The following is a 24,695-nucleotide window of genomic DNA, read 5'->3' on the forward strand; positions in this document are numbered from 1 at the left end:
TTTTAATAGGTACAGGTGAGGGAGAGCCTAACAAACCTGAAGAAAAAAGGTGACCATTTGTCTAATGCTGTTCCCTACAAGTCATGTCTCCACATTACTTCTAATGAGAAGCCACATCCCTGAGAAGCTGACACTTTAAAGAAAATAAAAAGTTTGAGATCTGATCACAGTTGAAATAAAAAGCAGAACACAGCTCTTCACTCTCCTTCAGTCTTAGAGATGCATGGCAAATCCAGTAGGAAAACAATAACAAAAATATTTCTGAAACCTTATGATTACTGAATCTCTTTTAACTGCTTTTGCTGAAATATTTTTATATAGCCTAGTTACATATTTATATAAAAAATGAAATTTTGCACATTTTAAGTTAAAAAAAAAAAAAATCAGTACTAGATAGTGCCCCTAAGGGCAGTAAGGAGAAGTACCATCAGGTAAATGCTACACCTTCTGAAGATATTTGGCTGATGAATGATGTTTATAATATTAATGTTATTTTTTATGGATACAAACTCCATTCATGGGGAGGAATAACCCTATGAACCAGTACATGCTGGGGGCTGTGCTGCTAGAAAACAGCATTGCAGAAAATTGCCTGGGAATCCTGGTGGACAGCAACTTGAATATGATCCAACAACATGCCCTTATAGAGGGAAGATCAGTGGTATCCTAGCTGCATTAGGCAAAGCATTGCCAGCAGGTTGAGGGAGGTAATCCTTTCGCCTACCCTCAGCACTAAAGAGTGCAGGAAAGGGCCACAAAGATGATTAAGGGACTGCAGATCTCTGCCATGAGAAAAGACTGGGGGAGCTGGGATTGTTCAGCCTGGAGAAAAGAAGACTCTGGAGGCATCTCATCCGTGTATGTAAATGCCTGCAGAGAGAGTGTGAAGGAGGCTTTTTCCAGTTCTGCTCAGTGACAGAACAAGAGGCATTGGTCACAAACTGATACATGTTCTTTCTGAATATCTGGAAGCACTTTTTCACTATGAGGATGACAAAGCACTGACAGAGGTTGCCCAAAGAAGTTGCAGAGTCTCTATCCTTTGAGACATCCAAAAGCTATCTGCACACAGACCTGGGTGACTGTCTTCAGGTGGCTCTGCTTGAGCAGCAGTGTTGGACCAGATGACCTTTACAGCTCCCTTCTAATTTCAGCCATTTGGTTGAACAGTTACCTGCTCCTTAAATGAGCATAAGTGCTTTAGAAAATCTTGTTTATCCTGTCCAAGGGAGAATGACTGACTCTAGTAGCTTGTTGTTAAGGCATTATGAGGTATTATTTTCTTGCCTCACATCACTGTATATGGAGTAGAGCCAAGGTAGTCTCTGACATTTTCTGTTGGAACAAGATCCAATAATTTTGAGTGAAATGTCTCAGTTCTCAGCAGGAGGTAAGTAAGCTATGCTATAATGCACGTAACCCAATGAATAGAGATAATGAATAGAGATCACACACAGATTTTCCCAGCCTGGAAATTTGTGGTTGGTAAGAGAACCATAACTTCCCAGCAAATGCACTGTACTTACTGCATCACACGCTCAGGAGAGGCTGTAATGCCTTATTGGTCTACCACTACTGGCTGTCCATTACAGGAACAGAGCTGTGCTCAATTGCTGTATGTGGCTCCTATATTTTTTTTTTTTTGTATTTTTTTTTCCCTAGAAATGCCTTCAAAGAGTGTACCAAAGGTCACGCTGCTGATTTTCTCTCCACTAACAGGAGAAGAACCATCAGCACCAGCTCCTCCTTTGCACCTTGCCCCTCAGCAATCTGGGCAGAACAGGTCAGCCACAGTCTGCACCAGAGCCTCCCTACTGACAGCGTTTCAGGTCATGTGCCTCCTTTCTGGGGACTGAGCAGAAATTGCCAGCCTTGATTTTCTTACTCATTTTATTGAGCATGTAATAAGAAAAAGTCTCCAGGCTAGGTATACCCATATGTGGCTGCCACAGGGGGCCTTGCACCATTGTGCCCTGTAGAAACAGCAGTATTCATGTTTCCTTCCAGCTTCCAGATGAAATTAGAACTGCAAAGAAGCACTACACTACCGGTGATGTTTGGCTAGCCAGAATGGATTATCCTGTCCTTGGGAGACCTGATAGGTCATAGGGTTTTTTTTACCCGGAATTCAGCACAGGAGCACTGAAATGCAAACAATTTGGAGGGAAACAGTTCAGCAAGATGGAAACAGGACAGCCATGCTGGCTGACAGTGAGGAAGAAAGGAATACCCTGACCTATTAGAAGCTAATTGATGGTAAAACAGCTACCTAATGGAAAAGCAACCTCTATTGCAGCAACCTTATATGTAATTACAATTATAGAGTCTCCACTAGTTACATAATTATGAGCATTACAGTGGTAAAGAAAAAAAAAAGGAAAATGAGTTCTAAAAGGCTATTGTGAATCAATGAGATGTGTTTACTGCAAACATACTTTTTTTTTTTAAGAATATTGCAGCACACTACACAACTCTAAGGTGAATTTGGTAATTCAGAAATGACTTCATCTAATGACTAGTAGGTGCTACAGTGGGCAAGCAGGTACTGCACAAGGGCAGCATTATTACCTTAATAAGCATTATTTGACTCATTTTAAAAACATTTCACTTCTCAAGTGTAGCACTTAACCATTCCAGAGTACTGAATAACAAGAGTTTGCTAATGTTTTCCTAACTAAATAGATTTACTTGTAATTATAAAATAAGACTGTCAAGGCAACTCTAGACATTCAAAGATCTTACTATTTCAGGGGACTGTTAATTATTATTATTTTGCAGAGAGAAGGTAAATACTAGACATTTCATGCTGAGCTTAATTTATAGATTGAAATATTTTATCAAGGAAAACTGCCAGCTAGACATCAGCTTGAAATTAAAATTACTGTTAGCTTGTTTTTACAAAAGAAATAATTGAAAGGAGATGTGCTTGATAACATGATTCCAAATAAACACTTTGTATGAATTGAAAAGTAGCTGCACAACAATATCATAAAAACAGTTTTTCAGGACTTCTTTAAAAACATTTTTATCAACAAAGTAAATTCTGGGTTTATAGCCTTCTCCTTTTCTAGGAATTTTGCCTTTTCATTCCCACTATGTGTTCTGGGAATAAATCATAAATCCATCACAGTATGCTCTGTAATAATTAATGAACTTTATCAATGTGCAATGTAAAGAATATATGACACATTTTTAAAAACCCATTATATACTTAACTGCTAGTTTCGAGTAGGATTTGTCTGTAAGATACCTGAAGAATGTCACTTTTATGTTTATGAATAAGTTAATGAAGAATGACTTTGAATCAGGCATGCACATATGAACTTGAACATCAAAGAGACAAAATCATAGCAACAAAGCACCAATAATCCAAATATGAGAAATATGAGTTACTGATTTACAGGCCACTACACCAAACCAACCATTTAAATATTAATTTCATGGGGAGAAGAAAGCCCTGAATGTTTTGTAGTAAAACACAGTAACCGCTAAAGGACGGCTTGACCCAATCTGTAAATAACAGATTATTTTGTAGGTAAATTTTTTGACCATTTTTCATGGTGAGGGGATCATGACTGAGTGGTTACTCTTTTTTGAGATATTTCTAGTGCCACTGAATGTAGTGGAAGAAAAAAAGGTTACACCATATAAGGAGTATTTGCTAATATTTTTAATTGGAAAAGAAAAAGGCTGTATGTAAGGGCTGCAACTACTGAAAAATTCTGAGTGTTTTCTTAGTAAGAGTGTCCACAGTTTTTAAAATTAAGTACTAGCATCCTGTAGCAGCCTTTTAAAATAATTTGTTCACAACCAATATGTGATTAATCTAAAAGTAACAACCTCCTGTTTGATTACCATGGGGGGGAGGGAAGAATGACACACCACCAAACCTGATCCCAAACAAAAAAACAACCCAAACTAGTATATGCTTACTTTTCGATTTGCTGCTTTGTATAAAACATGCTTGTTAATAAATGCATAATATGATTTTAGCTAGATAAGGAGTATTTATATGTGAAATAGATTTAAATGTGTTAGAACATAGTAAATTTTTTTACTATCATCTAAAAAATAAAATATGATAAGCCTCGCAGTTATTGGTGTTAGAAAAGTAACTTTGTGGTAATTAAAATTATCAAAAAATAGGTTAATAAAGCAGCTGAAGCTATTAAGGAAAAACTAGGAATTACATTTAAAATATATAAATGATGTTTCCTTTGAGCTAATAAATTAGCAGAAAACATTTTATAAAACTGTAGATGTGTTGTTATGATCCATGTTTTGTGTTTGTCTACATGACACCTATCTTGTTTACTTCAACTGTTATCCACCTAGTTAGATGAAAATGTTCTGGGCTCTATTTTGGTGATTAAAGAAGACATGCAGTCTTGGACACCAAATAGTCCAAGGTCTGTTTTTCTCCTCTTTATTCATGTGTAACTCTATGCATAAATGAACAGGAAAATTCTATTATTTTTGACTGAAAGAAAAAGGAATATCTCTTGAAATAAATGTATGAAAATAAATACAGATAATTAATGTTACTTACCATAACACTATTTGATAAATAAAAGATAGAATCACATTTATATTATCACACTGTCCATTTATATAAAGGCTTTAATCTTCAAAGGGCTTCACAAATATTAATATAGCAGGCTAGTCAAAACTTCAGTGTTTTAATCCTATTGTATTTACAGAGTGTAAAGGTTAATGGCTGTTTTTAAGGCCATACACTTAAGGGTGCTATAGGTATTCTAGGGCTCCTCAGAGCTCAATTCACACACTTCTGTTATTGGAGAACTGTGCTGAAAAACTGTTAATTACTGAAATAATTTATAAGGCATCCGTTACTGAACTTACGTTATGGAGGGAGGGATGTATTTGCAACCTTTACTTTTTTAACTGAGATTTTGTGATGGCTGCTTTCAGTTAAGTTAGCATCAGCCTTATAAATTGCTTGCAATGTACTTTTGCTTTTCAGAACATAGAATCATCAGTTCACAGCTCTAACAAGATTCCAAAGACTATGTTGTATTAAAAAGTGTAACATACAAATAATACCAAGTCATATCTGGTACCTGCTGGTTTGCTGAATAATATATTTATTATTTTAATAATTCTTTTCATGCTATTATCACTAGGTTTTGATGACAGATACATACTTGTGAAATCTGATTAACGTCTTTAAATTTCTCGTACTTAAGAAGGATTTTGAGTAGCTGTTTCTCTTTTGCAGATTTAGGAGTCTTTCATCGGTACCCGCTGCCTCATCTAATCTGAAAGCACGAGTTCTGATGCTTCCTAAAAGTTAGTTAACTGACTCACAGAAATACACCTTAAGTGAATTGGTAAATGACATCATAGCTGATTAAAAAATTATTAAGTGATTAGTGTATTTCCAAGACATATATTGGACAGCATATAAAATATGATGAATATGATGTAGTGACTTTGCATGTGTGAATAACAATTTATTTCTCTATTAATCAAATGATTCCTCAAGTCCTGGATGTAAATGAAGGAATTAAAATAAAATAAAAAAAATAAATAAATAAAAAGGCAGAGAGAACTTACCAGCGTGGTTGTCTACATCTTCTCTACCTACTTTTCTGGAAGAAACTACAAGCTGTAAGCCCTTTTTTTGTTTTTAACTGGAAAAAGTCTTGTGAAAATCTAAGTATTTTGTGAAATGAATTGGATATTTTTTCAACATTAGGGAGAGTGGTATTTCTGAACTATGGATGGTTTTCAGTACTTGACATAATACAAAAGAAATGGTAAAGTCCCAAGAATCTTACCTCTGACTACATAGCTCATTTATATACATGTGTGTGTGCGCATGCACATTTGCTCGCATGCTTATGGGGATTTTTACTGTGGATTTACCATGGTGTTTAATAAGGAATTTATTCATGATTTATTCAGTGCTATTTATACCAAATGGTAACAACATCAGAATTTCATCATAGCTATGAAACTAAATGTTACAGTTTGAAGGAAAGGCATCCACCTCCCAGCAATGCAGTTGTGATGTCTGATTCCTTTCTTAACAATTGTAAGAGCACAGATTAAGAAGTTTAGACAACATATTCAAAGAACAGTGCCTCTTATTGTCAAAAATTACTTTTCAGACAGTCCTTTAAAAATGAGGATGAGAATGGCTTCTTAGCAAAGCACAGTCTATAAACACCTTTGGATTTTTATTATGGTTTCTCATAATAGCAGCTTTAGCACTTTTTGTAAACAAACACATTAAACCTTTCCTTTCCACCAAAAAGCACCAAGATAAGGTTCAAAAAAGAATAAATTTAAAGGGAAATTCTTTTCCTTATTCTTTTAGGCATCTTCTAGTGTGTACTTAAAAAAAAAAATAAAGCACTGAAATTACTTCAGTACCTTCATTACTGCACCTTTTCATTAAGCTCTGATTTCTGTATGATTTTTCATTTTTATTCCTTCATGATAATTCACAAAATCATTAAATGCTCAGAAACACTGTGGATTCATTATACTTTTGGCTGTAGAATTAGATGCTTGATTTGATGAAATTATGTGGCATTTTTGCATGCTCACTCCAGAGCATGCACCCAAGAGGGCACATGCTTTTTCAGCAGTAAGTTTTCTGACTTAGCAAATACATTTTTATTACAAAGAACATTTCCCCTGTGGCACCCCATAGTTTATACAGCTACAACTCTTTCTTGAAGACAAACTGTTACAATTATTTCTCAAAGTAATTAATTCTATTTCAAAAGGGTATTTTCTTATCAATCCTTTACTGACTTGCAATAGTTGCATCTTCTGATTTTATCTGACACTGGTGCAGCAGGCTTCCAGGCATCTAAATCTAAATCTATGTGCCCTACTCTACAAATCTAAATCCTCTAGGTATTCTGTCTGTTTTGTCATTTACACACTTTCTTCTTTCTATGTCATTGCCATGAATAATAGTGTTGTAAATTTATTTTGACTTTTATTAGATTTCATGTTAAGTTGTGCAGTTAGCTTATTCCTCATCTAAACAGTGGATGTACTTGAAAATGTTTTCCCAAAACATAACTAAATCATATTTATTCACTAAATATTGACTATATAATTATAAGCCCTTTTTAGCTAGCACCCACACAAAATTTTAACAAGGTACCAGCATAAATGTTATTTATTTTCTAATGTACTTGAGAAAAAAATATCTTTGCCGTGGAAAATATGTCAATGCTTAGGAAATTGGTTACATTAACACTCACTAATATCTATAAATAACCACACTCACCAATTTATTCTGTGCACTTCTACATATTTTTACTGTTAAAAAAAAAATCATTATATTGTTGTCAGTTTTAAACCTTTTAATACAAATTCTTAAAAAATATTTTCCTCACTTTATTTTAAAAAGTGTTTATTAACAGAGAGGTGAAAGGTCATACACTGGAATAGAGAATCAAAAAAGGAACAGCACAATGTTGTATTACGCCTCATTACACTTTGGTGCCACCATTTTTTTGTAGCCATAGAAATGCAGCAAGTGATGGAAAATTCTGCTTCGTTGACTGTGAACTTGTATCTTTTGAATTCAGGTGACAAATACATGATCACTTTTCCTATGTATGAAAATGGGCATTTGCATCTTCAGAGAAACATAATTATTGTATGCTACAAATCTGCAGATAGATGTGCATTGAACAGAATCTATTTCTGGTTTTCCCTTTAGACTCCTTCACATAATAAAATGCCTGAAAAAGGTCTTTGAATGAAATAATGTGCAATTTACGCAAGTATTTATAGGCTCCCCCTCTTATCTAATTAGGCTGTGAAATAGGGGTTTTGCTTAGCTTTACCCTTCCTGTTGTTTTTTAAATTTCTGATAAATACAGAAAGAAAATAATTATTCAGTTGGAAGAAAACAAACTAAGGGAAGACACTTTTTCCTCCAAGACGACACAAAACAAAAATAAAACAGGAAATAGAAGTAAAAGCAAGAAAAAAAATTAGTATATGGTTAATTCCTGTGTGAATAGTCTGTCTTTTATCAATCACTCAAAATATTCATTTTGGTGATCTAATGTATTATAATCAAAATTTTCATATGAGTTTTGTCCCCCATGGTTATGAAATCTCACACTGATAAAAATGGGGTTGACTAGGACTCATCACTGCTGAGAGATTTGTTGATGTGACATAAAAAGGTGGACACTGACATATCTGTCGTGGGAAGGGAAGCAGGCAGTTTAAGTTACAGAGAAGTCCATGGAAGAACTCCTCTTTAATTCAAAGCAATTTGGGTCAGACCCTTGAAAAGAAGGATTCATAATTTTCAATTCTAAGTAACTAGGTAGACTGAGAGCACCCAAAGTAGCAAACTTAACTAAGTTCTTCTCATGACCTGTGTGAGGCTTTCATCTCCTCCACTCCCCATCCACAAAATAGGTATTCTCATGCATATCACTTGCCATGAACAGTCCAGTATCATTCTTTCACCATATTCTCTTCTTTCTAAAGGTGACCTATTATCATGGACCAAACTGCATCAGCAAACACACTAGCATGTATGTATGACATGGCTAGCCTGTTCTTGATCCTCAGTCCCCAGCCTTATTCATATACCAGAGACACACACAGAATTGCAAATATGGGAAGAATAAGAAAGCACTGCATATTAATCTGAACAATTTCTGACTGCAGATCTTCTAGGTACCAAAAAAAGGGAATACGTTCATAAAAATGAGGAAAAGCTGTACAGTAGGAAGCAGAAAAGGAAATGAAGAATTCTGAAAATAGAAGATAAAGAATGATGGAAGAAAATAAGCTTTAAAAGACGATATCTGCTGGACATTTATATTTACAACTACTGTTTATGTAAATAAATGTACATATTAAAGGTTTTGACACACCATGTCATGTTTCCATGTTTTTTAATGTTCTTGGGCATCTATGATAAACATTTTCTAATATTCACAGTCTAGGGTCTAGCTTTGATTTTCCTCACTGAAAGAGGAGAAGAATGATGACTGTTACCATCGCTTTCAATGGGAGCAGATATAAATCAATTCTGAAAGCTGTTTAAATTTTAAACTCAAGTCTACAAGGGCACAGAATTCCTGATTATTTTCTCAGATCCAAGCTCTAGGCACATAGTCTTCAGTATAGGGAAAAAAAAAATCCTTTGTCTGTGTGTCAGATACATAAATATTGGTATCTAGTGCCATTTTCAATGCCTTGGGGTATTCTACTCGATTCCCAGATGTCACATACCAAGACACACATAGCTTCTGTAGAACTTCCAGCATTCCTACCAGGCCACATAGGTATTTCAGATACCTTGTGGTGTTTAAAGTGACCTTACAAAAAACTCTGTTTAAACAACTTAAACCCACCCTTTATATCTGATAATTTGTTTATACAATATCATAGACAGCTCTTATTTACTCAGTATAATAAGCACCTGCTTAATTTTGAATGGCATAATCAGATCTTATCTTGCAGGGGTATAGTAGGTACTATAAAGGGTGAAGAACAAAAGTATTCAAGTAGCAGCCTCTGTATTAAATTCCCTACTTCTATTGCCATAGTAATCATAAATAATTTCTATAATTTAGAACAACTTAATCTTGAGATCTGGAGCTGATAATAGATACAACGTTTTCAGAGAATACATCTAGTGCACAAAGCACTTCTTGACTAAAGAAACATTCGTGATTACCAGGGACAATAATCTTGACCATCTTTTGGATTATCATGTTAATTTAACCATGCTTAACATATTATTTGATCTTTCCAGGAAAGTGGTTTGTTTTTTGTGATCCCAATTTTATTTAAAATGCCTAGAAGAGTCTCTTGGTGCCATCACTTGACCGTAAGTGAAAACCTATTACAAAGGAGATTTTACAGCATTTCAACACCCTGTACACATTTCAGTTTTAAGTCTTGCTAGGCTTGCCGAAGAGAAAGGATAGTGATGACATTGGTTACATCCCAACAGAAAGAAGTACAGTTTGCTTTGGACACCAGACTCCAAGCAGATGCTGACACTAGCCAACAGCAGTTCAAAAGGCATTTTCCATTCGAGGAAGTAAGAGGGATCACTACAATGCAACACAGCAGAATTTCTTTAGTACCACAAATTATTCAAATCCACCTTTCACCTTGAACAAAATTTCAGAATAAAATTTTAAATAAAAGAATAACTTCACAACAATTTTCCCATTCAAAAATCATATTCAGTGTGTACATTAAATTTCAGTTGTAGAAGGTAACATCAGAACAGTCGGAAACTACCAACAATGAAATTGGTTACAATATCTAATTCACTGTTACATAAAATGCATTTACGGTATAATAGCTAAGGAATGCATGTAATTTAAAGAGGTCCCCTACAGCAATCACTGAGACCAAACATATGCAATATAGTAAGTCTCAAATCCATTGCATTTACTGTAGAGTGCAAGAGCTTTTTCTGTCCACTGAGAGCCCCTGGCTTAGCAAGAAAGTCATACTGTCATATTATTATATTAAATTAAATTATGAATGCCAATCAGAAGAAGTATTCCTTTTGATTTTCGCTGGCTGTATTTTGCATGCTAAGCTCACTTTTCAGTGCAGATTCAGTACTGTCTTCATTTTCAGATCCTTTTGCCTCATTTTTTGAGTATATACCTTTTTTTTTATAAATGTGTATGGCTATGGCAGTGATGCAAAGTAGGATGAATATCACAACTGCTATCACACCTAGGAGAAGAAAAGAGAAAAAAGTCAAGAGAAAGGATCAACAAATAATGACAAAGAAGGAATGACTCCATCACAAAATGGAGGGGATTGCAGTAAAGCCTGAAGAATAAGAAGGCATAGCTGCTTTCAAATGAGAAACAGCACTGTAGTATAAGCTTTATGGTGATTGTTTTGAAATCTGCAGATTTGAGGAGCTGCTGGACAATGGGACTAAAAAGGCACTACTATGACTTTCTCCCTTCTCCATATCCTGTGATTAATGGACAAAGTACTCTCCCTTTTCTCAGGACCCTTTCTCACACCACATGGCATCGGGAAGGAAGGGATCATGTGTCCTGTCATCAAGCTGTCACCTGCCAATCATCTCTCTTATCAATCACTGCTCAAGGTCTGGTAAAGGAATCTGGAGAGCAGAAACAGAGCAGAACAGGGTAAGGACAAAAGTACCAATCTGGAATGCCAAACCAGATTTTCTATTAGCTCTTGCAGTGTACACCACAAAGTCTAAGCCTCAGTCCCTTGCCAGTAAAAATAGTTTTACAGAATTAGGCCCATTCATACCCAGTACTCCACACAAATTATTTCAGACCACAGTGACTGGTTCTGACTGGAAAATGTAGTTAATGAGGAGAATCTGTGAAAGAAATTGCAAAACTGGGGGGACCCAGATGTAAAACATCATAGAGACCCCAGTGGAAATTGGCCAGTGCTTATAACCACCTATCATCAGTTCAAATAGGACGAAATTCTAATGTTTATTCTGCCTCAGGTAAGAAAATTCCAACTACTTTTAGTACATCATAATGGGATAAAGAGGTTTTTGTGATCTACATTAGCAAAGGCACACATTTTTGTAACTGCATTATTGCAATGAATAGACAGTGGTTAAAATACTAAATTACTAAAATTACGGCTCACTTCATGTTCAGGGTGAAATGATGCAGGCTTGACTCCTTCCCTCTCTTTCAGATTTGCTGCACTTCTTTTGACATCCTAGGTGTTCTACTCCTTTGCCTGGCTACATGATCTTGGGTTCCTAAGTAAACAAGGTCCCTTCCTACACAGATGGCAGTGAGTAAGCTTCCTTCTCCAACAGCTTTAATAGCCCCATCTGGTAGGGTAAAATCATCACCAGTACATCCGCCTGCATTATGGTATTCTAGCTGATCAGTCAGAAAATCAAGGAGTAGGAGAACAAGCTTTATATAAGGGTTTCATCAGGCACCATATGTGCCACATTCTCAACACATAAGAGAGTAAATGAACAGGAATTTAGTTTTATAGGTCACTATTTAAGATTTATTGAACTGTTACCAGGGCATGCTGCTCCTAGCAGAGCATATTAGGGACAGTAAGAAAAGTAATACTTCCCCACAGTGATAAAAATGACCTTATGGACTTCCAGCCAGTCTCCTCACTTCCTCATTCATCTCACATGGTCTCAGGCCCTCAAGTTCATGAATCAGAGGTTACAAATAAAACAGAAGAAAGCAGAATGAGCTTTTCAAAGATACAAAAAACAAAACTAAGCTGCAGGCAGGAAAAAAGCACTAAACACTCTGGGAAACTGTTGTAATGCAGTGGCTCAGCTGTACTAGATGAAGGAACAATCTGCTGTATAACCCAGCCACTAATACAAGAAAAATAAAATCCCTGTGAGTAAAAACAAAAATTTGGCATGTCATTTTTTGTTGTTCCCTAATATGAGCAACCATTCTTAATGGTAGGAACATAAGTATTTTGTATGTAATATCTTCTTCTCTGGAACACACTCTATGATCTGAGTAAATGTTTTCTTTTGTAGATTAAATAAAACAGTCATTCCTTTGTTTCACAGTCATAGCGCATACATCCAGTAAGGGCTTGTCTATAAATTTGCCTTGTTCAAGGTAGCTGAATTCTCAGTTATATTCATTTAAGGGTAGTTACACTAAACTTTCACTGTGTTGTACTGCATAAACTTGCTTTATTTTGACTTTTAAACAACCATAGTTAGGCAGCAGAAAAATTGTGAGCGCATAATCCCAAATGTGTTTAATAAAAATAAAATTGTGATGTTATTATTATGTTAAAAAGACTGTAACTGTTGTAGCTTGAATTTAAAAAATGCCTTTGTTGTTAGTACTTAAAACTCTCCACCCACAGTAAATTACCTACTACATAAAGCAGTCTTTTACTTAAGTGATATTTATGTACATATACTTACATAAAATAATATCTATCTTTTGAAATAACAAAATATGTTTTGACAGCTATACATGTAGACGAACTCAGAAGCTGTATTTTTAAATTCTGACCTCACTGAACTCAGTGGTAAAATTCTCAAAGTTTGTGTGTATAATACAGGCTTAATTGTCACTTTACAAGTAAGGAAGCTTCTAGTTTTATTACCTCTTATTTTAGTATCTGTAAAGCTACTGTGTTAAAGGTCACTGACCATGCAGTGGGCTGTTGGCAGGCACTGACCATAACAGGTATCATTATTCAAATGGCAGACACACAAGTGACTGCAGGTCCTTAACTCCACCTTCCAATGAAATAATTGCTTTTATTTTCAATGAGAAGCCTTGAAAGCTTTATTCTGCTAAATCCCACTATGTAATTTTTTTGCTGAAGCTTTTAAAACCCTTAGAAAGGAAACCTATTTGGTATTTAAAAGATGGAGGGTATGACCTTTCCCTCCCACTGCCATCTTTTGGTTGAAGTAACTAATGGAAATTGAAACAGTGAATTATGCTGCAAAAATGAATGAAAACAAGTTTCCTTCCCTGGCCTCATCCCAAGAGAAGAAATATCACCAGAAATTCTCAGAGGGGAAGATTGTCACAAGAGACAATACTATTTCTTGAGAGAAAAAAACTGAGCTGACACAGCCATACACTTGCTCCAATACCAGTGGCAAGAACTGAAATTCTCCTGGGGTTCCCAGTCCCAAACTCTCCCAAATAAGGCTCACTTGGAGTACACTTCATTTTTATTAAAGAGACAGAACTGGTAGCCTTCCCCACTACAATAGAGATAGATCTTGGCGTAAGGACAATCAGTCAGAAAGACACAGTAATGGAACAAGCACATCCTGATTATCAGTCCTGTACTTTAATCTTAAGAACTCTGCCCTAAGATGTATGCCATATTTGTTCTGATAGGCACAAAAAAAAAAGGGTCCGTCAACATATTTACGTTAGGAACAACTGAACTGTACACGGCTCTTCCACTATTCCTCTGTTAAAAATAAATGCTCTGAAATAATTTTGTGGATGATCAGTTATAATTCTGTTTGAGCTGATAAAATCAGCCAAGAGAAATAGTAAGAAACTGGAGTATTTCAAATCATTAGTAATCATTTCTTACTTTTTTATTATTTTAACAAGCATTTTATTTTTAAGATGTTAATCAGTGCAAGTGATAGTCTGTCCAAGAGTACATTGCTTTCCAAATGATGAACCAGAATGAAATTTGCCTCAGACTGTCAAAGAATTGATCCAAGCAGTGTTAGATCCCACTTTCTCAAGGAAAATCTGTGTTTCTCAAATCTGTTAAGAAAAGATTTTGAACTTGACCGTTCAATTCAAGCAGCAAAATGTTGGGCTTTTTTTGCATAGTCAAGGAGCAAAGACTGTTCTTTCTTAAACATATGCTATTTTTCATAACATATCCAAGTACTTTTTAAAGTCACAGACACTACCATTAAGCAGGTTGGAAACCTGTTCTTCTGTTTTCATCAAAGTTTTCCAATGTATAGAAACACTGATCGCTTAAAATTTATGTAGTAAGAAAATATGAGAGCTATTGACTGCATTTAAAAGCAATGCTTGATTTTTCTCTACCACTTGTAATAAAATTAAGCTTGACTAGCATTCTTATGCTCACAAAACTAATTTGAGTTCACTTCAGCACTGAAAGACTCACAGTTATTAGAAATAAAAAGTTCCCGTGGTGTTATGGCCCCTATTACCTCCAATAATTGCAGAGTCACTTCTGATTGCATTAGCTAAGGGCTTTCCCTTGTCTATTGGTCCAGAGTGATCTGCAACAGAAAAAAAAATGGAAGGTGGCAGACAAATAGAAGAAGGGTTTTCAAGTAATCCTTACATGGTTACAGATCATGTACATTATGGTACAGTGGCATTAGTATGTGTCAGTAAGCATGGAAAGAGCACTTATGTAGATGATATTTTGCAGAGATAAAGAGAAAAGTGAAAACATTCAGAGGAATAGAGAAAACCTGAAGAAAAGGAAGTAAGTACATATAAAAAAGAATTATTTTTCAAACTGCTCCTGAGATGTTAACCCACATGGAAGAAAAAGCCAAAACCAACAGCTGTGATTCGGGTCATGAGTACTCTACAGAGATCAGAGCAAGTGATAATGATACGCTACCTGCAAATGAATGGGTTGTTTCACTTGATGTTGAGTCAGATCCAGTTAAAGTACCACAGTTGGATTCAGTGAGGCGTCCCTTAACGATGATGGGGGCTGAGCTGCTGTGATGCAGTGCAGCCTTCAAAGGAGCTATGTGGTTGAACTGCACTGAAGAGAGACATCCAATAAACCCCTGAGAATTTGCCTTCATTGTCTCCTCATCTACATCGCTGTTTTCTGTTAAACAAAAGATACAGAACACAATTAATCATAGTGCAAATGTACAAAATAAAGTGACAGAAGAATAAATGAATAATTAACCTGTGTTCCTCTGAGTATATTTGAGTTACTGCAACATACGTAGTTTCCCTGAATACCTTTCTTGTCTGTCTTTAATGAAAAGACAGTCAACTATATTCAGCCCTTTATTTTAACAGATGACAGTCGTTAGTCTGCTGAGAGAAATGCTTTTAACTTACTATAGCAAAAAGGTAATAGGAATAAACACAAAAGAATTCAAATGTAACTAATATTTTTCAATTAAAATGCAATGCTTTTTCACTCTGCAAAAAGGTAAGGATGAAGCATGCATTCATGAAAAATACACATTTTATTAGATTTCTTCTCATAAATATGTACATTTTTGTATCATAATCTTTCCACACATTAATATATCTACTTCATCCCATCACCATCAAGTCTGTCAAAAAAAAACCAAAACCTTCCTAAGACCTCAGATCCTGGAACTCTATCAAGATATTTTCTGTGAAATTCTAAAAAATAAATGTTGTTGCAGATTACCATACATTTTACACGATACCATTATCTTTCCCACTAAGGAAAAAAAAAAAACAAACAAAAAAAACCAAAACAAAACCAACCAAACAAAAAACCCACAAAAAAACAAGCCCAACATTTCTGAATGCATGTACCATGTCAGAGCTTTCTATTTATTCACCAGCTAATGCTCACTAATGCTCTATTTTGAAAATGGAAAACAGTTTATTTACTATGACAGTTTGTCCTGGGTTTAGCAGTAGCAGTCAATTTTTCTCCTTCTTAGTAGCTGGTGCAGCTACAGGACACAGTTCTACTTTAAGTAAAAGCTCTGGAATTACTAATTATTCAAAGCAGACTCCTAAGGAAAGTAAGATTTCAGGTTTTGTGCAAATAAAATGGGAACTTAGTCTCATTAATTTCCACCTCCAATTTATCCTAGAACCCATGAATGAACTTGTGATCTTTACAGTGGCTACCAAAACATTTTTAAATACCAATGTACAATTCACTCCTCAATACAATTAGGTTAAGAGTGAAAACTGGTCTAATGTGTTTTGGAAAAATGTTGCAAAATAGCATAGAGGCATTTTCCCCAACTACTCTATTCTTGTTGCAGTGATGAGGTATTATCAGAGCAGCCAAGAGTCTGCTCACTTGCACTGATGGATTATATAAAATGTTGGATGTTTAACTGTTTGTTTTCTCTGCAGCATGCACTGCTTCTGATTACTGCCTCATCACACTGAAGTATCTGCTAGATTAGGATGTCTTAAGAAAAAGATTAAACTGAGGTAACAAGAACATCCAAACCACCTTGTGATAAAAATATATATCTCTAACTATAATGCAGGCTCAAAAACCTCAGGAGTGAAGTGTTTTCTATAATTTTCTAGTTTCCTATACAAAACATTTCGTAAGCATTGTATGTGTATAATATGAAAGGGAATTAGATATTTAAAATCCAGAGTTCAACTTACTCATTAATTAGAAAATATTGTTGGGATAAAATAAAATTTTATCAAATCAAGCAATCTGGCTGTCAAAAATTATGAGGTTTAGGGAAGACAAACCTTTCTGCGCTTTAGTGCTTAAGTCAAATTTAACTAACTGACTGAAAACGTCTGACACACACACACACAGGTTGTTGATTGGAGACTGTATTTTATAGTAAGCTGTAATTATGCATCCTTTAGCATCTTAACAGCAATTCATTTCCTAATGTACTCAACTTTTTTTAGCAAAGCCAGGCAAAATGACTCCACCTACAAGGCTTTAGTAAAAAAAAAAAAAAAAAAATAAACAACCGACCAACCAAATAAAAAAACAAACACAACCCCCCCCGAAAAAAAAGCAAAAAATCCAAAACCAAGCTACAGATTAAATAACCTCTTTCTTGAGTTCTCCTTTAACCATCTTTCCTCTCTGAAGTAATACTGAAAGTCAGCAGACAGAAAGATCAGATAAGAACTTTGAACTTCTTGCTTTTATAAAGCTGAAGATTTCAAAATTTTTCATGTGTCTGTTCAATTTCATCTTTTCTCAAAATTAGGCAAGTCCATAATATGTTGGGTGAACTATTGGCTGACAGGCCGGGCTCAAAGAGTGATAGCAAATGGGATTACATCAAGCTGGTGGCCAGTCACCAGTGGGTATCCAGGGCTCAATTATAGGACCAGTTCTCTTCAATGTCTTTATAAATGATCTGGATGCATACGTCAAACGTACACTGAGTAAGTTTCCTGGTGATACTAAATAAGGAAGAGCTGTGGACTCCCTCAAGGGTGGAAAGGCCTTACAGAATGATCTGGATAGACTAGAGAGCTGGGCAATCACTAACTGTATTCAATTTAACATGAGCAAGTGCAGGATTCTCCACCTGGAGCAGGTTAATCCTGGTTATATGTACAAACTGGGGGATGGGAGGCTGAAGAGCAGCCCCACAGAAAGAGATCTGGGGGGTTGGGTTGATGGCAAGTTGAGTATGGGTCAACATGCGCCCTGGCAGCTAAAACGTTCAGCCATGCCCTAGGGAGCATCAAGCACAGCTTCGCAAGCTTGCTGAGGGAAGAGACTGTCACTCCATACTGCACTGATGTGCCCACACCTTAAGTACTGTGTGCAGTTGTGGATGCCTCAATATATGAAGGACATCAAACTCTTAGAGTGTGTCCAGAGAAGGGCAACCAAAGTGGTGAAAGGTCTCGATGGCAAGGCTTGGGAGGAGTAGCTGAGGTCACTTGGCAAAGAGAAGGCTGAGGTGTGACCTTATGGCAGTCTACAATTTCCTCAAGGTGGGGCAGGGGATTTGGAGCTTCTGATCTGGTGACCAGCAACAGGACATGAGAAAATGGCATGAAGTTGCATCAGGGGAAGTTCAGATTGGGCATTAAGAAAAGTTTCTTTACTGAAAGGGTGTCCATTCCTTGAACATGCTTCCCAGGGAAGTGGTCACAGCACCAAGCATGTCAGAGTTCAAGGAGTGTCTGAATGATGCTCTTAGTCACATGGTTTAGTGTTAGGTAGTCTTGTTAGGAGCAAGGAACTGGACTTGATGATCCTTATGGGCCCCTTCCCACTCAAGATGATTCTATGGTCCTATTAATCCGCTTGGTTGAAAAAAAACCAAAAAAACAAAACAAAAACATTTTTCATTCACAGTTAAATTACTAGCTGGAGGTACTAACAACATGCTTGGAATGGACTGCCATAAAATCTTATAGTTGCGCAACAAGCCTGTATTGGTATGCAGATTTTCACATGGCCAGGCTTTTTCCATTAAAAGTACTTATTACAGTTAAAACTAATTACACCTGTACACACAATTGAATCATATATTCAACTATATTAACCACATATCATATATTCAACCTATTAACCACGGTTGGTTAGTTGTGGTTAATATGTAACCACCTAAATGCTGCTATGCTGTTGATTTTTACTGAGGTTTACTTATGATTCAGATTGAGATGATCAGGAGATAATTCACTGAAAAAATATGTCATTAAACAATTATTTTTCTAATTTTTGTGCACAAAAGAATACCTTTTAAAACCAATCCAAAATGGTCTAGGCCCCTTTTCCTTAATTTGTCATTTGTTTCAGCAGTTTACTACTGAAAAAATATCGCAGTAAAAAAAACAATTTGACTGACAGGAAAGAATAGACAGTTCTGTCACTGAGATTTTTGCTGCTTTTTCAACTATAAAAATCCAGCAATTAGGAGTCACAAGTGGGTGTTATTTCTAGAACCGTCATTTGTTATTGCTGAGATTGAGAAGAAAAATCTTTAAAACAAGACCTTTAAGGGCAGATATTTTGCTAACAGAATTACTTAATCAAAGTAAAGTATCTCCATTAAATCCCTGATTATTGATTTTTTTAAATACTGGTATTCTGCCCAAAATTGCAAGACTGAAAACTTTCTCTTCCCCAAATAGTTATTCTGAAAAGCTTCTGTATTGGAAGGAAGCTTTGACAAGCTTGGCTGACTAAATTAGAAATCCAATTACAAAAAATAAATTAAAACAAATTATATGCACTTTAAATTGTGGGAGCTACATAAAAATGTATATTTTACGCTAAGTCTTCTATTAAAGGCTTTTCTAAACCAACTTTAACAGACTGAATGTTACCATTTTATTACTACATGTATTCCCTAATTCATATAATAGAGAAAGTTGCAAAAAGAAAAAGTATCATTTTTAAAGTAACTTCTATTTAGCATGTGCATTACTGCAAAGGTTTTGGGGGAGTACCCAGACATTATTGTTTTAAAAGGCAGATTTTCAAATTAAGAATTTGAATTATCACTGCATTTTTGCATATCAGTAGAACACAGTGAGATTTTTGCAATTCTGTCATTATCTTTATCAATAAAAGCATAATTAGAGCTCTTAAAAAAGCTGTGCAATTGTTATCCTCAAAGATATTTCCATAAAGACAGAATTAAAGTATACAATTTTATAATTTCAGAGATAAATGAATCAATATAAGAAAAGAAAAATTCATAACAGAATAGAATAGTTTGAATATACAGAAATTTCATATGTGGGCCCAAATTCTTTTACTGGCTTGACATCGGCCTTCTTATTAAAAGTCAAGTGAAAATTTGGTTTTACTCGTTACTGAAATAACCAATTTTTCCATTGTTGGAGATGTCCATAATCATACATTCCTTTAAGTGAATTGGCTTATAAACACACACATTCTCATTAGCTGGTGAAACCTTGTATATAAATCAGACCTAAGTAAATCATGCTGAAAGCCTGTCTTTACCTCAGCGGAAAGGTTAACAACTCTCATTGAAGAAAAGGTCACCAACAGCTCACTACCCTCACCCTCAGGAAGGCTTGGAAGCTTTGTCCTGCACAAATGTGGCTTTACTCAGCAGTAATTAATTAATTCCTCAGTGAAGTTCTGTAAAAAGAGGGGTTTCTACAGTCTTCTTGTAGTGTTGGGTGCTTTGAGAGAAAGTGCCTTCTCAGAAGGAAAACAAAAGCACAAGAAGCCCTTTGGCTTGTATCCTGTGAACTTTGTGGCTGAGTGCGTTTCTTTTTTCCCTCACAACTTAATGTTCAGGAATTTTGGTGAGTCCTAACACAGTCAAGCTCCCTATTTTGTCACAATGTTGCATAACACAAATTCAGAATTCTTTACATTGGAAGACTTAGGTTCTGGAAAGTTTGATTTTTTTTTTTCGTGGGAATTCAAAACTAGTTCAGCAGCTAACTCTCAGATTTTTTTTCAACATGAAAACCTGAGCTAAGTACAACTGAAGAAGAGTTCGAACAAGTACTTCTCCAATTGAAAATATTTTTTAGAAAATCCATAGCTTTCTGGCCTAAATTAAAACTTGTGGGTTTTTCCTAAACATTTAAAGTACAGGAAATACATATTCTCATATTTTGTTACTCCTCCTTCTATTTAGACCTCTTTACTGCAGCAAACACTAATTACCTATTCCCACTGCCTCCATAAAGTCTCCTTTCATCTCTAAATATGATGCCACAGGAAGCAGGATCTAAAGCAGTCAGATTCAGAAAAGAAACAGTAGCTTTTTTATAGCATCTACCCTTTTAAAGGGAGAGATGTATAACATATGTCTTCTTCAGGACAAATTCCATAAACTGAGACAAGTTGGGCCAAGCACCCCCTCAGGTCATTGTAGCTCCATGCTTCACAAAACTGTGAAGATGCAAGACTATCATTTAGCTGAAGAAATGCCCACATCTGAACTTTTGTAATGGTGTGGTTTCTTTGGAAGTGATGACATTGATCCTGATCAAAAGAGACTGTTATTTGCCTAAAAATGCACATTTCAACACTTGAATCAAATAAATTTTTAAGTAAATTGACACAAGTTTTGATACTGAGTCTCATACCAAAAATGGTAAAAGCTTTAATTCTGTTGTCGTTGTAGTATTACCCTCATGTGAGTGTGACTCCAAAAACTACTACACTTCAAAACATTACAAGTTCCTGATTCAGTTTTATCACCAGTTAGTGGTGGGTTGAAATATTTTAAACAATTTTCTTCTAGAGTTTATATTTCAGCTATTATTGCTTTAAAGTTATGCCTAAACAATCATTCACTTTTCTATTCTTTGTGCATACCTACATACCAGTTCTTTTCTCAACTGTAAATTCCACAAAGAAAAATTATTCTTTAAAAGTGATACCATTTCTGTTTGTGCTAGAGGTCTTAGCTTTTTTCCTAGGAAGAAAACAGATTAGCTACATGAAGACTCTTCCAAATAATCATCAGTAAAAATAATTATGATTTTTTTTTTGAAAGCCTACAAACACGATCTTTAATTTCATTATTTAATATGTTAATGATTGTAATTAAAAGCTACTTAGTATCTGGTTACCAACATTATGAAAACAATTACCACTGTAGGTCATTTATTCTTTCACCTATTCTTGATAATACTATCAGAATTGAAAACCACAACCATCTATTCCATCATTAAAAAATTAACTGGGTTGCCTTATCCAAATAGTTACATGCAACATCTCAATGTCTAAATGGAGATCAGTAACAAGTTGTGTTCCTCAGTGGTCAATTCTCGGATCAGTATTGTTCAATGTCTTTATTAATTACATATACAGTAGGACTGAGTACATTCTAAGCAAGTTTGTGGATGACACTAAGCTGAATGAAGCTGTTGATTCACTAGAGGGAAGGAATGCCATCCAGAGAGATCTCTGCAGGCTCGAGAGGTGGGCCAGTGAAAACCTCATGAACTTCAACAAGGCCAAGTGCCGGGTCCTCTACCTGCACTGAGGCAAACACCAGTATTAATACGGACTGGGGGATGAATGCATTGAGAGCCGCCCTGCAAAGAAGAACTTTGGTATGCTGGTGGATGAAAAAATGGGTATAAGCTGGCAACGTGTGCTTGCAACCCAGAAAGCAAGTTGTATCCTGGACTGTGCAAAAAAAAAAAAAAAGTTGCCAGTAGGTCAAGGGAGGAGATTCTTATCACCTTATATACATGTGACAGAAAGCATTAAATAGAGTAGAAAGCTAATTTCAAACACATTTTGTTTTCAGCTTACATTATCTGAATGGGGGGCAGAGATTGCCCCCAACCAGTGACATGATGGACTATTTCAGTTAATATTTTGCTTATCAGTAGGAGATTCTTTGGGAAAACATAACAGGGTTTTCTACCATCATGGCACCGCTACATTTGCAGAAATACTGATTTACCAAAGCTGTTACATTGTTACCAAAGGTACTATAGAAAAGGTGGTAGATACATGGATCTCAGGAAAGCACCTCAGGTACATAGTAATGAAACACCTCTAAACTAAACAAACAACTGAGTCTGAAGAAAACACTTCTTCGATCTTCCGGTTTAGGGTAGGTATTATGTAAAACATGTAAATAGTTCCTGTAAGCCTGTGAGATAAAGTAATGTATTATCTATACTAACTTGAGATGAAAAATATTTTTTTTTTCCCTGTGTTCCATAACAAAATATTCTGAATTTATTTTTACAAAAAGCATGTTAACAATTTAGCTTACTTGAAGAAATTTTTAAAGACTGGGAAATGATCACTTTTTTGCAGGCATTTTACTGGCTAAATGTTGAAGTAAAAAGAGTTAGTGAGGGACGCGGTGCATTTCCCACATCTTGTTTTGCAACAGGGTTCATAATTTCTGTTAAAAATGGCTTTTATCAAAAAAACCCAGAATTTCTATTGGCATTGGTGACCGGTGGGCCATATGAAATTACAAACATTTAAGATCTGTAAACTTAAATGTAAAAATTCCCAGTAGTCCTTATTTTGGTAAACCTATTTAATCTACACTTAGCCCAAGACTATTTGTAAAAAGGTGAAAACAACACTCTAATAGCAAAATGGTGAAAATATCAGTGTAGCCTTAATTACTAAATATCATGAACTATCCCAGCTCTGTCTTTTATTGCAACAAAAAGTTCTACTACAGGAAGAATGTACAAATGGACTTTTGCTTGATACAGAAATGTAGCAACATAGACTTTAACTGTCTACCATCATTGTGACAACACCAAGCTGACAAATTCTGTTTCCTTCTATGAGGGGGTTACAGCAGTTGTGGATAACGGATGTGATTGATGTCACCTACATGCACTTGTGCAAGGCAATCGACACTGTAATGCATCCTTGTCTTTAAACTGGACAGGCGTGGATCTGATGTGTGGACCACACTGTGGATAAGGAATTGGCTGGATGGTTGCACTGAAACAGTTGTGGTCAACAGCTCAATGCCCAAGAGAAGACCAGTGACAAGTGATGCTCCTCAGGGGTTAGTACTGGGACCAGCTCTACTCAGCACCTTTCTTGGAGATATGGACAGTAGGATTGAGTGCACACCAGCAAGTTCACTGAGGACACCAACCTGTGTGGTGTGGTCAACATGCTGGTGGGAAGGGATGCCATCCAGGGGGACCTTGACAGACTTGAGAGGTTGGCCAGTGCAAACGTGTAATTTAACAAGCCAAGTGCAAGGCACCTGGGTCAAGGTAAACCCAAGCACAAACACAGGCTGGGAGGAGGCTATATTCAGAGCAGCCCTGAGAAGGACTTGGGGATTTTGGTTGATCAGAAGCTCAATACAACCTAGCAATGTGTTCTTGCAGCCCAGAAAGCCAACTGTATCCTGTGCTGCATCAAAAGTAGCAGGTTGAGGGAAGTGATTTTTACCCTTCTCTTGTGAGAACCCACCTAGAGCACTGCATTCAGCTCTGGGGCCCTCAACACAAGGATGTGGACCTGCTTGAGTAAGTCCAAAGATCTGGAGCTGTTGGAGGTCAAAAGAGGGCCATGAAGATGATCAGAGGACTGGAACACCTCTCCTGTGAAGACAGGCTGAGAGACTTAGGCTTGTTCAACCTGGAGAAGGCTCCACAGGGACCTTACAACAGCTTTCCAGTACCTGAAGGGGGCCTGCAGGAAAGCTGGAGAGGAACTTTCATACAAGGGCATGTAGTGATAAGGCAAAGAGTAATGACCCTAAACTGAAAGAGGAGAGATTTAGATTAAATATTAGGAAGAAGTTCTTTACTGTGAGGGTTTTGAGGCAGTGGCAGAGATTGCTCAGGGAAGTTGTGGCTGTCCCATCCCTGGAAGTGTTTAAGGCCAGGTTGGATGGGGCTTGGACCAACCTAGGCTAGTTGAAGGCGTCCCTACCGATGGCAGGGGGGCTAGAACTAGATGATCTTCCTTCCAACCCAAACTATTCTATGATGTTATGATTCTAATAACTTTTGAGGAAAGTAAAATATCCTTTAAATTTTCAGCAAGACCAAGTCTTCCTCTATCAATGAGTTTTTCCA

The 24,695-nt window shown here is 36.1% G+C and overlaps 1 protein-coding gene across 1 annotated transcript in view; it reads right to left on the reverse strand.

Moving 5' to 3' along the window:
* Positions 1 to 7,382: 7,382 nt before the first annotated feature.
* Positions 7,383 to 24,695, reverse strand: part of CNTNAP4 (contactin associated protein family member 4) — a 227,594-nt gene continuing 210,281 nt past the window's right edge. Inside the window, exons 22-24 of the mRNA XM_062624584.1 lie at positions 15,106 to 15,324; positions 14,681 to 14,752; positions 7,383 to 10,725 (exon numbers count right to left, since the gene is read on the reverse strand). Coding sequence (XP_062480568.1) covers positions 10,532 to 10,725; positions 14,681 to 14,752; positions 15,106 to 15,324 — 485 coding nt within the window. The 3' untranslated portion in view covers positions 7,383 to 10,531. The remainder of the gene's footprint in view (positions 10,726 to 14,680; positions 14,753 to 15,105; positions 15,325 to 24,695) is intronic.

This window comes from Pezoporus occidentalis, unplaced genomic scaffold (genome assembly GCF_034315485.1).
Source record: "Pezoporus occidentalis ecotype Australia unplaced genomic scaffold, CSIRO_AGI_Poc_V1 ctg27, whole genome shotgun sequence".
Taxonomy (NCBI): Eukaryota; Metazoa; Chordata; class Aves; order Psittaciformes; family Psittacidae; genus Pezoporus; species Pezoporus occidentalis.